This window comes from Rhagoletis pomonella, unplaced genomic scaffold (genome assembly GCF_013731165.1).
Source record: "Rhagoletis pomonella isolate Grant_MI unplaced genomic scaffold, Rhpom_1.0 Rhpom_scaffold_00010, whole genome shotgun sequence".
In the NCBI taxonomy this organism is placed as follows: Eukaryota; Metazoa; Arthropoda; class Insecta; order Diptera; family Tephritidae; genus Rhagoletis; species Rhagoletis pomonella.
Window position 1 is genome coordinate 18,774,090 of NW_023458564.1, and position 13,378 is coordinate 18,787,467.

A 13,378-nucleotide genomic window follows, 5' to 3' on the forward strand; every position below is an offset into this window, starting at 1 on the left:
TCTATTTTTCAACAAGAATCTGTATACGTATGAGATGTTCAGTATTTGATTTTGAACTTGAGATCATTAAAATATACACATAAATACACATATATAGAATGTTTAAAATTGCAAAAATTTTCAAACTACAAATACATTTCCTACTAATAATAAAAATTACGTTATTTTAAACATTTTATGTGTAATTTTGCTCTTTGCGAAAAATTTGGTATGAAAAGGTAAACAGGCAATGATTAATTTTATTACACGGCGTGCAAATTTGCACACATTAAAAGAGGAAACTGGTTACCTCTTTTAATATGCACAAATAAACAAAATTTTTTTTGAGTGTATTTAAAGTCTTTTCAGTAAAATTCATACAAGTTTCCTTAAATAAATCAAATTTAGTTTTTTAAACTACATTGAAATCTTCTTTTTTTTTAAATTAACAAATGGAAATATGTGATATGAAAGAGATTACTACAGAAAGAGTATAATTTACCTTATATATATCGTCGTTTAAAGTACAAAACCGTGTATCGTCATTCTGCAAAACCGCGTAACTGACATTTGCTACCAAAAATTGGATTTGCTCACACGAGCTCTTGGCTCAATCCTGATCCATTCGTCCTGAAATATACTAGCCAGAAATGCGATTGCTCTATAAAAAAAGGGAACCATTTTAAAACATAAGTGTTTTTCCTCTTTAGAAAATAATTTATGCAACGTCACATAGGCGGTTTTGCATTATCTTGAAACGCGATTTGCATTTTGTTGATACGCAGTTTTGTACTTTAAACGACGATATGTACCTATATTAAGATCTTGCTTAAAGCATCCTTTTAAGCTAATTAACACAATTTCGCTTATACCTATTTTGGTGAGATCTCTTCATATGTTCATTGCTTCGTTCACAAAAAATAAAATGCTTTAATTTCACGCTTAAGTAGCGATTCTTAATACGTTTAGAAAACGTAATGCTTTCTACCATCTTTACTGAAAATCGACTTTTGAACGAAAAAAACTTTATAGGAAATATAAAATTTTGGCCTATTTAAAAATGTATCCACATTTATACTGACCGGAAAAAATAAGTATCCCGCAAAAATTCGTCTAAAAATGTATCCAATTGGATCTATTTAGATCCAAACGGCATCCCTGCTGATAAGTATATTTTGTCTTCAAAAAAACAGCCAGCGCATTCGCTCCTTGGCACCCACGTCACTGTTGGCAGTTATAACTTCGAGAAAGTAGAGAATTTCGTTTAGTTGGAAACCAACATTATAGCTCAGTTATGCCTACTTGGCGTTAAATGAAAGTTGTCACATAAGGAATCAGTTAAATGATTTTTGCCTCCAAGCGATTACCCAACGCATAGCACTTCACATGTAGAGGTCTGTTGGGTTTTGATTTTTACGTAAAAATGGTATCACAGTGCAAGGTATGCACAACTGGTCTAATATCACCGGGAATAATGTCAGCATCGAAATCCAACTCAGAATCACTCTTGCCAACATGTGCTACTTTGGACTGAGTAGCAATTCAACAGTAAAGTCCTCCCTGGACGCACGAAAAACACACTCTATAAGTCAATCATCGTGCCCGTGCTGGTACAGTATATTTTGCTTTGCTGCCTTTATGCTTAAGTGCACATTTAAGATACCTACCCCAAAATGTGCATCAGAGGCATTATTTTAAATATTTATAAGGAAACTGATCCGATAGATGCATTCAACATACCTGCACATTGGCGATACCTGCCTTGAAAATTGTGCAACTAGTATCAATTATCAAAGAAAGTATTACGTTTACCTGCACTGACCCTACAATTACCTAATTTTACAAGCTTTTATTTATTTTGCTCATCTCGCAGAACAAAGAAAATGGCTATCAATTTATGTAGTTATATAGATAATTAGATACTATTCGGTAAAAATGTCGCTTGCAGTAATTTCTACGTGGTAAGTGCTTCTCCATTATTTGGTTTCGTAGGGATTTGGATACCTTCCTCATTGAAGTAGTAAAGAAAATTCGCTTAAGTGCCTTTTTCGGTTAAGTGCACAAGTTTTTCGTGCAAAGAAGGATGTGCAGCTAAGCAAAATATACTGTATATGGCGAGAAGCATGGACAATGAGACGGCTCTTGGAGTATTCGAGAGAAAGATTTTGCGAAAGATTTACGGGCCTTTACGCGTTGGTGACGGAGAGTACCGCAGACGATGGAACGATGGGCTGTATGACCTGTACAACGACATGGGCGTACATAGTGCAGTAAGTAAAAAGCAGCGACCCTATTAAGCTGGCATTTCAGGGTACTATTTTATATATATATAAGGAAATTTTGAAAGTTAGGGGGGGCTCGAGCACCCCCCCTGCCCCTACCTGGATACACCCATGTTTATAACTACTATATGCGGGTGTTCATAAGTTAGAATTTTACCCGACACGACAATATGCAATGTCAATGTTGTCTAGTCATGTAATTTACGACTGACGTAATAAAATTGAATACCTGTTGAATACGCTGCGCATTCAAAGTAGCTTGTATATGGCAGTCATTGGCAGGGTACAACCTTGTGCTTTTTTTCGGAATTCAGGATACGCTTCTCCATCAATTTTAACGCTTAACAGGCTAACCTAATATTCACGCACGCCGCCAATTTATTGTCAAAAATTTCTCAAGCACATGCGAAATTGAACGGCGTGCGTATGAAGCTAACTCAATTTCCAATTTTTGTTCTGCGTGACATTTTGATTTGTTTCGCTCAATGAAATCAAATGCAAACGCATGCAAGTCAATTTCGGGTGACGCAAAAAACAAATTCGACGGCGAATATTAGGTTAGCCTGTAAGAAATGGTTTACTGAATTCCGTTGTTCTTGTAATTTTCCGAATGATGCCGCACAGGGCAGCTCAAAGGGATCGTCGCAGCATAATTCTACGATAAATCCATCCAATGATATTGAACGACCTTGTTCTTGAGGCAACCGGGGCTGTCGAAAGCCCAAACATGGTAATTATTATTGAGTTCCATTTTTTTCAAATAAGAATAATGGTTATTCTATTTAATAACTAAAAAGATATACAGGCATGATTTCCGACGTATCCTTATCAGAGATAGCGACACCGCAATAAAAGGAATAAGTTCAAACTTTTTAGGGCAAAATTTCAGTTGTTGGCGTTCGTATGGCCATATAAGTTTTATGAAAAATCGTTATTTTCAGGTGTGAAAATAAAACCTAATTAATTGGTGTCAGAGTTTGTAGCCAAATAACAGCAAACAAAACATTAGTGGAACTCGCGCTTCTGTGTATTCGCTGCATCCTGGATAAGTGTAACTGGACGAGCGTGTGGTTGTTGTTGCATGTGTATTTGATGTACCGCTAGCAACAACAAATCACACGCTCATGCAGTTACAATTACACAATATACAACGCATACACAGAAGAGCGAATTCCCCCATTGTATATATGTACATTCATTCTTGTTCCAGCGGTCAGACTCAACATATCAATTCAAGGAATATCTTAAGATCGACTCTAGCAGACCAACTAGTTCCGAGCATACACATTTTATTTTCCTCTTTCAATTCATAAGAAGTGAATGAATGCTTTTTTCATTACAACTTTCGAAATTCGTAACAATGGCATGCCTAAAAACGAACGAGTAAGCTTTTTTGCGTAATTTTGTACGAAAACAATTCTGTGTCGGAGGCGAAATAAAAGATGTAAATCAATGTGTGTTTGCAAGAAATATTGGTGGTGTTCATTTAAACAGATAAATTTGCCTTTCGCATATACGTATATTTTTTGCCACTGCTTCATATAAACGAGCAAAAAAGAATCTTTGTTGCCCCTTATCGAGAAACTTGGGTCCGGTTTAGTTATTTGTACATCGATTTTCGGTTGTTGTGTCCAAACGCATAACCCGAATCCAAAAACTTCAACATACACGTGTAATCAAAGGATTCACATTTTTGTAAGATAAATGTTTCAAATTTTCTACCACTAGCTTATTAATAAACTCGGTTTGCACTATGCACTTTGTTGCAAATTTTGACGTGGTTTCTGCGCAAAAATACTGGACGGCGTAGCCGGAGTGATATGCACAACGAATGTTGTAAACCTTTGACATGCGGAAGCCCTTCTTCCCCGCAACACAGAAAGGAGAATTCTATTTAGTAAGGCTTAGGCCGCTGTGGTGTAGTGGTAAGCAGTGCGCGCTTTCACTCATCAGCACCTGGGTTCAAGCCCTGGTCAAAGCAACATCGCAAAAAATATAGAAAAAGGTGTTTTCTTAACAGCGGTCGTCCCTCGGCAGGCAATGGCAAACCTCCGAGTGTATTTCTGCCATGAAAAACAGCTTCGCATAAAAATACAATCGCCGTTCGGAGTCGGCGTAAAACTGTAGGTCCCCTCCGCTTTGTGTGACAACATCAAGGCGCACGCCACAAGTCGGAGAAGAAGCTCGGCCAAACACTAACATATGTGTAAGCGCCAATCTATTATTATTAAGGCTTATAATCCCTAAGCGCGGCCGAAGGCAGAAGCAAGCGCAACAGTTGGTGGACCTAACAAAACCAGAAGCTAACATAGATGCGCCCATGGTTACTATGCCCGGCAGCTCCGCATATTTACCTTTGTGAGTCCATTGCCATAGCGCGCTCTTACTCCGCTTCTATAACCGCAAATGCATCAGAATCCATAATTTTCCTCAAAACATTGAAAATCCATAAATTTTACTATAAACAAGCACATGATGAGTGCTTTTTCAATTCCTTTCCACTTTGTTTTCCTTCATTCAGCTATCTTCGAAACACATGTGATAGCTGACAATGCTGCACATGTTTCCGCAAGGATTGCAGTATGTGGATTTTTCGTATTTCGTAGCGGCCCCTGAAATTCGGCCAGGCTCGGGACAATGAAATTTTGGTATATTTAGAGAGAACCTACGATGGATTTAGCATAATGTATATAAGTATATGTGTTTTAGTGGTGTAGAATATGTTCCTTTTTAATACAGGTTACTGAACTCAAAGGAACGACAGATGATAAAAATGTTGCGGAACGCTTTAAAGAAAAATCAATTAGATTCTAAATATTAGAAGTAAACATCTGCCGCAAACTGTGCCTTTGTCATTCGTTTGCATATGAATGCATGTACATACATACATATACATATGTCGGTATATATATGTATATACATATATTTGTACCAGTAAAGAAATTCCTCTGCCGAGTGTCAATGAACCGGTAAAAAGAAAACGAAGGACATTTGAAAAATAAATTAAATACTCAACGGATGGAAGTGAGATCAGAATGCGTACGTATAAAATATATAGATCAGATAAATTTATTTATGATCAGATGAATTTCTTAAAGTTTCATTTGTTAGCATCATCGTGTATTTGTAAGGCCTTTTAAAATATAATTCAACCGCAGTATTACGACGTTGAGATTGTAGATATTATCCACTCGTAATTAATTAATATAGTATGATTTGTATATTAACTAAAATAGAATAAAATCATGCGTTACATACTTGTTTGGCTTTGGGTTCCTGGAAAATAAAAATAAAACGGAAAAAAGATTAGGCTATGTATGGATATATGAAGGAAATATGTAGGTATGCACTTATACTTAAGTAAGCAAAATTAAAGATATAAACTATAATTGTATCTACATCTATCTACACATATCTTGCACGATTATGTAAAAAGGATTCCTCATACCATGTTAATAACACAAAAACTAAATCAGGAAATACACCCGAAACAAAACTTAGGGCCGGTTGTTCATCATCGACGTTTTCGACATCATGCATATAACATGTAATCGATAAAGCGGTCGTTGTATTTAACCGGAGCTTCTACCTCCGATTTGTGCTAATCAGACATTAAAACAAAAGGCCCTGACATACAAAAACCCAAAACAACAACAGAGTTTTCTGATCGAAAAATATTGATTTTCAAGAGTTCTATACCATTTATACGAAAAAGTAGTTTTCCCCATATAAAATACTTGAAAAACTTTGAGCGCTTTGAGCGATCTCTAAATATTTTTTGATCTCGAAATAAAAAAGGGGTATATTTTTTTCGATATAGAACAATCTTAGGGGGTGAGAGCAGTAAAATTCCGACTTTACTTCTTTCACATGTATTTTGGAACCACCCTAACCTACATACCTATATGTATTATTGTGGGACCAATCGATTGCGATTGGTATTAACCGATTACCGATTAGTTATTGTTACCAAATCTTGTGTTGAAGGAAACATGTTTGGCTGACTCTTTTCTCACAGAAATGGCATTTTAATTTCTATCCTTCCTTACTTATTTAATTTTTATTACATTTCTTTAATGTTCTTTTATATATATATGTACATATATATATTAGACCGCATCACCAAAAAAAAGTTGCGGTTTTTCCGCCGGGATTACAAAATTTATTTTATTTTAAGACGTCCACCAAAATATTTCGGAAAAATATTAAGATTTAAGCGAGCTGGACCGATTTGAAAATATCTCCAAAAATTGAGTTTTTTATGAAAAAAATAGTTTCTTAAAGAACTTATTTGAAAAAAGTCCCCTCAGATGACAAACCAGATTAGGCCTAAAAAATCTGCATAATCAACGGAATCGTAATAATGAGATTTTTGATGCTGTTTTTTTTTACTTTTTTCAAAGATTGATTAACGAAATACTTAAATAACTGGGCCAAAACTATTCTGATTTAGACCTGTGTGATCTCGGTAGAAAGGTATTTTCCCGCTATTTTTACTTATGTGCAAAAAAGGTCATTCGTGTCCCAATTTTTTTTTTCAAATGCCAATCCTACCTTTCTCTTTCATCCTTTGAATTAGCTTATTAGCAAAGAAATAAAAAGGAGGAGAAAATACCTTTCCAATGATACCTCTTAAGGCTAAATCGGAGGAGTTTAGGTTCAGTTATTCAAGTTTTCCTTATATCTTATATCTATCTATCTTTAAAAAAAGTTAAAAAACAGCATCAAAAATCTCATTACGATTCCGTTAAAATTTTTTAATTTTTTTTTTTTAATATTTTCTTGTGAATTTTTTAAGCTTAAACCGATTTGTCATTTGAAGGGATTTTTTCAAAAAAAAAAAATTTTAAGAAACTATTTTTATTAATAAAAAACTCCATTTTTGGGGGTACTTTCAAATCGATCCAGCTCGCTTAAATCTTAATATTTTTCCGAAATATTTTGGTGGACGTCTTAAAATATAATAGATTTTATAATTCTAATGGACCGATTTTTTTTGTATGGGGAGTGATGCAGCATAATGTACATACATACATATAGTACTCCATAAAATAAAAGAATTGCGACATTTTGACTGGTTTTGTCATTTGTCTTTTGTTTATAATTTTTTTTATATACGTTTTTTAATTCTATGTCGTAAGAGTCAGTTGCCGCTACAACCAGCTTTTGCAATGAACAACTATACCACCGCCCTTTCTAAAAAAAAATCATTAGCAACATTACACCTGAAAAAGCCTCAATTTGTGGCGAAGTTGTCGTATTGCAAGGAAGCGACTTGTCGGTTGGCTGCTGGTTTATTTGACTGCGTTTTCGTGATTTTTTCTTTGCCTCAGGAAATGCGGTAAAAAGAAATACTATGTACATATATACATACATAGATATGTAGATCGAAGAAAAAATCCTTAAGAAGCAGCTGAAGAATGCGTGAGGCATAACTAAAAAAATAAAATACACACATACATATCTGGAAACCAAGATGGACGGTATGTGGTATTAGTGTGATAACTCTATGTATTTATAAAAAAAATTTAAAAAAGCCGGTAGAACCACCAAGAAGAGCAAATGGAAGCAATTAAGTACTGTAAAAAAAATAAAAGTGAAAAGGCGAAATTTGGAAAAAGTCACATAAAGAGTGAAATAATTTTGAGTGGAATGACTACTGATGGAAACAAGCAGGTTGTGCAAGTTGACAAATTTTTGGGGTGTATTATAAAAATGTTATAGAAAGCTGAGACAAGAAAATTTTCATCCCTTCCGAAGCCTGCAAGTGCTCTTGATATCGAATGCAACTGGCTTCGGATTTAATTCTTCAATCATGAACAAAATAAGAATTATGTAATAGTGAAATTTAGTTCAGATTGTTTTCTTGTTATACTCGTAGCAGTGTTGCCAGATTCACAGAAGCTTATAGTTCTTTAAATTACCTCCTAGCAGTGTTGGCACTAATCGATTGATTTTTTAATCAATTAGTTAATTCGATTGAATTCAATCCGATTACAGTTAATCATGATTAGTTTCAATCTGATTAAACAGCTAATCATAACCGTGATTAAAAAAATTAATTTTTAATCATTAACCCATAATTTGATTAAGTAGGTTTGGTGATTAATTAATTTACGCTGGAATTTTCCTGTGCACACAAGGCCAGTTAATCGGGTATGGCTAAGTCGGTTTTCCTTATAAATGTAAGCAATTTGGTGTGCATTTTCATTAACATCTATTCCAACAGACGTTATGTAAACTAGATTTTAATATCCCTCTGCACATGTGCGAGGGGTTGTAAAAATTCCCTGTTTATATATTATCTATTAATAAAAAATAATTGCCATTTTTTTATATATTATGTGTTTTTATAAGAGTGAAACACAAAAGAATAACTGGATTAACGATTAATAATTAAAATTAATTAATCGTAATCACAACCGACGATTAACGATTAAAAAATTTAATCATTAATCGTACAGATGATTACGATTAATTAATTTTAATCGTTAATCGCAATTAACATTTTAATCGTTAATTTTTATTCCTTAATCAGATTAACATTTTGCCAACACTGCCTCCTAGTACATTATTTTCGAAACTTCCGACTTGAACGAATAAATTAAAATTTCTCTTGCGTTTTTTTGTTTTGTTTTTGTAAGTACATATTTAAGATAAAAGGGGACGATGAAGAAACAGTGTTTCCTCATTTGAAACAAATAGTTTAAACTGTCTTTTGCATTCCAGTCGCCACAGTAAGTGTGGAAAGAACATTTTTTGCCAAACCATTTTAAATAAAACTAGAAGTTCGAGCACTCTCTGGCAGTGTTGCTGTTGAGAATTTTCAGAAAGTCGCAAAAAGGGGGTAATTGACTTGCTTCTCTAGTAAAAATTTGCTAGTAACTACGTAAATCTGAGATCCAAAGTAAAATTTACGTGTTTTAAAAGTCTCTTCGCTGCTAGAACGTGCCGCTGTCGAATTAAAAAAGAAAATAGGGGGACAAGCTTTGCACCAAAAAGGGTTGCAAACAGACACAGACATCTAGTTGCTGCAAAAACAAGAGTTGCATTTGCTTTAAAAGTTTTAAGTGATGCATTTTTTCGTACTTACATGAGGAAATATTTTTTAATAGCATGGTTAAAAAAACTCTGCAAAAGTTGCACATAATTTTGGAAAAGGGTCAAAAAATTTAAATTTTCAAAAAGTCGGGTCAAAGGGTATTGGCGCCTAAAAAAAGTCAAATTTCCCCTTTAGTCGCACAACGGTAACACTGCTCTCCGTTATTTTAAAACCAAAAGATTTCTTTAAAAAATGCTTCAGGGCGTACTAAATTTTAGATATCGAATCAAATGACCAAAAAAAATATAACAAAGCAAGTTACAAAAAATAATTAAACTGGATTTCATTAAAACAAACTACGATTTAAGTTATCAATTGTATGTGTAAAGTAAATTTTTGTTGAGGTAAGTAAAATTTAAACGGTTTATTTATTTTATTTTAACTTAAAATTTTTTTGTTATTTATCTATATTTATAATAACATTGAAAATTTCTTATTTTTTAAATTCTTCTAATTTACATACCCTCGTGGTCAGCTGACTAAGTCAAGTGAAATTTTGACTAGTTTTGGCTATTTTATTTATTTGTTTACCTCAAATTTATATTTTTTTATAAAAGTTTGACTCTTTACCTAACAAGCCCCACATAAATCCAAATTTCGTACTTCGTACAAAAGTTATGAAAATTGAACAAACTTAAACATTTGCACCCGAAAATTTTACTTTGAAACTTTTTATTCAGAATTTTCCGAAAAATTTTGGAAATTCATTTTGTAGCTCATTAAATTTTAGCAAGTTAAAGTGAAAATTTCATAACGCTGGAGAATCGCGTTGATTTTTAATATTTTTTTTTTTGGCTGACGGCGTTGTTCGTTTTCTTCCATATAAAATACGCTCGACAATTTCGTTTGGTGGGAGAAAATTCCTAGCACCATTATTATAAATGCCCGAGATTTTCTAGCGACTTGAAATTTGAATTTTGACCTACTTAAATTTAATGAGCTGCAAAACTGCATACCCAAAATTTTAATGTTTAAAACTTTTGAGTGCAATTGTTAGTTTGTTGAATTTTCATAATTTTTGTACGAAGTTTGGAATATGGACTTATGTGGCGCTGGTTAGGTAAAGCTCTACACTTTTTTAAAAAAATATAGACACTAAATAAATAAAAGAAAAATAGCCAAAACTATTCAAAATATCACTTGATTTAATCAGCTGACCGCAAGTGTATATTTATTGCGACGTTTTTCCCTCAAGGAGCTTATCGGCCATCAAAATAAGCCAAGTTTTGAAACATACTTCATGACAATCTCTCGTTGATATTTTGTTAGCTTTTCATCTGTAGTGCGATTCACTAACTTTTAACAATGCTACTTGTCGAGTTGTAAGCTAACAATTTGTGTTGTTTGCAGTAACGATTGTGCGATTCACTAACTGTGCTGCCCATTCGCATTTGTACTACAGAAGGTGGAGGTTGTATTTGTCTAAGTATTTCTTGTGCCTATTGTGAGTGTGAAGTGTGTGTCAATTGTTAAGTGTAAAAGTTGGATGTTCTATTGTAAAGACTAGGTATTAAACACCTAGAAAAAAAAAACCAAAAATCTGAAAAAAAAAATAAAATAAAAAAGAAACTTGTGCTAGTGCTTGATCCAGACGTTCTTACGAAGGTGAGTGCTACAGTTCTTTGTGATTGGCGGCAGCCAAAATGGACAGCGACGCCTCGGCGTCAGAGAAGGGGGAGCCAAACCAGGAGCTGGACACCAATCCAGCGTCAGACTGGTTTGAGGCAGGTAGAAACAGAAAACAAGCTGCAAGGAAAAGACAGATGAATAAAACTACAAAGGGGGGTCTTCCAATAGCTGAGTCAGAAACAGACGACGACTGTACCAAACGGACGGACACAGCAAGTACTACCAAAAAATCTAAGACAGACCAAGCTAACGGCACCTGCATCCCGTTACAAGGAATGTTAGTGAAGAGAGGAACATACGCAAAAACGACGACAAAAAACTTAACGGGCACTGCGGACATGAACAGCGAAAACAAGGGGAAAGAAACTTACAAACACTCGGACTGCGAACAAACACGTGCGACAAAAAGCAAAGGTGCGAACAACAGGGAAAAAGAAAAAGAACACATGGACAGTGTGTGCTATACAAAAAGGCACAGGGGAGATTATTGCGTTCTGGTGGACACCTCAAAATCCAACACGATAAACAACGAAAAAATGCGCAATGGCCTATTCCTTTGGGATATTATAAGACATTTTAATATTGAGGGGATTAAAAACATAAAAGCCATAGGTAGATCACTCTACAAAATTTTTTTTGAAAATTTTGAAGCTGCAAACAAGTGCGTTAGCAATCCCGACTTAATTAAAAATCAAATGAGACCCTTTATACCAAGAAGCTTGGTAGAAACAACTGGTGTTGCTAGACAAATACCTCTTAACTTCACTGAGGAAGAAATAAAAGAAAATATCATTTCAGATATTCCTGTGACAGCTATCTCAAGAATTACCAGAAGAGATCCCAATGACAAAGAGAAGTTCATTCCAACTCTCTCTGTGAAAATAAGTTTTGAAGGCAACGAACTACCAGAAACCATAGACATTTTTTGCGTAAAAATCAAAATGGTTCACTACATTCCTAGAGTTAGGCATTGTTACAACTGCGGCAGACTAGGGCACACAAAAATGGCCTGCAGAGCAGCCAACAGATGCATTATCTGTGGCAAGGCAGAGGGCTGTAGTAGTAAATGCAATGAAACCACAAATTCGTGCATACTATGCGGAGGGGATAATCACAATTCACTCGAGAGCAGGAAATGTTCAAAATGGGCCAGAGAAAAACAGGTGGTCGAAATTATGACAATAAAAAAAGTATCTAAGTCTGAGGCGATTGGGATGTACAATTTAAACAATAATAACCGTTTCTCAGCTCTAGAAAACTATGAGGGAAATTTTCCACAGTTAGAAGCAAAAAGTACAGCAAGGATCAACAATGATGAAACAGTAAATAGAAAACTCACTACATATAAATACAATTATGTAGTTAGAAATCATCAAACCCACACAACAGCTACACCTAACCATTCCAAAATCTTGCCGAAAGCTACAACCAAAACACAACCCGTCTATGAAATGCCGAATTGGTCCAAGGTCACAGAGATTGAAAAGCTTGTAAATCTCCTTATAAAAAGGTACGACATTGACGTTAATGACCCCTTGGTTAACCTAATTCGCAATATAGGCGCAGTACACATTGAAGACAAAACTCCAAGTAACAAAGATGACAAGTCCAATAAAAATATTACAATATAACGTACAAAGCCTTAAAAGTAATAAAAACTATGTAGACTTCTTTAACACTAGTAATAACATTGATATAGTCTGCCTCCAGGAAATTTTTTCGCATGACAACCATACAACTCAACACAATTTAATGAACTTCAACTTACTCAGAAAGACTAGAATCGATGGATATGGTGGCGTAGGAATCGGATTTAAAAAAGGTATAAAATTCACGAAAATCAAATTTGTTTCAAATTACGACATTCTAATAGCCAAGACGATTAATCTGATTAATAATTTAACTATTTGCAATATTTATTTTCCTCCCAACCTTGACACTTTAAATTTTACTAACGAACTGAACCGTGTAGTACTTTTTCTTAACAATCATGAAAACGTTATTATAGCAGGAGACCTCAACGCTAGGCATCAAGTGTGGGGAGACAGAATATGCAACACCAAAGGAAAAATAGTTGTTGACGAAATCAGGAACACCAATCTACAGTGCATCAACAGTGGAGCAATCACTCACCGCACCGGTAACAGTGCAGGAACGGCAATTGACATAACTCTGACCAACATTAACAGCAGTTACACAAAATGGCACTGTCAACAAGTCCATTTGGGAGGCAGTAAGCATTTCCCCATCATCGTTGAGGTCACCAATAGCAGCAAAAAGCCCAACTATTTCATCCCCAAGGAACGACTCGCCCAGGAACTTGCTCAGTTAAAATTCTCTGACTTAGAAAACATCACGACAGAAATAGACAGCGTTAGGAACAGGA

The 13,378-nt window shown here is 34.7% G+C and overlaps 2 protein-coding genes across 2 annotated transcripts in view; one reads left to right on the top strand and one right to left on the bottom strand.

Moving 5' to 3' along the window:
• The window catches only part of LOC118746523 (DNA N6-methyl adenine demethylase-like), a 456,538-nt gene extending 450,283 nt beyond the window's left edge, over positions 1 to 6,255 (bottom strand). The window contains exons 1-2 of the mRNA XM_036480370.1: positions 6,232 to 6,255; positions 5,520 to 5,537 (exon numbers count right to left, since the gene is read on the bottom strand). Of these exons, the coding sequence (XP_036336263.1) occupies positions 5,520 to 5,537; positions 6,232 to 6,255 (42 nt within the window). The remainder of the gene's footprint in view (positions 1 to 5,519; positions 5,538 to 6,231) is intronic.
• A 4,998-nt stretch (positions 6,256 to 11,253) lies between these two features.
• On the top strand, positions 11,254 to 12,510 carry LOC118746108. Its single transcript, XM_036479887.1, has 2 exons — positions 11,254 to 12,314; positions 12,382 to 12,510. The coding sequence occupies exons 1-2, from the start codon at positions 11,268 to 11,270 to the stop codon at positions 12,484 to 12,486; spliced, it is 1,152 nt and encodes a 383-aa protein (XP_036335780.1). The 5' UTR covers positions 11,254 to 11,267; the 3' UTR covers positions 12,487 to 12,510.
• Positions 12,511 to 13,378: the final 868 nt, after the last annotated feature.

Excerpts from the sequence above, each read along its gene's own strand:
- LOC118746108 (XM_036479887.1), top strand. The coding sequence starts at position 11,268 with ATGTTAGTGAAGAGAGGAACATACGCAAAAACGACGACAAAAAACTTA. Across the intron at positions 12,315-12,381 it reads GGATCAACAATGATGAAACA|CTACACCTAACCATTCCAAA; the intron begins GTAAATAGAAAA and ends CCCACACAACAG.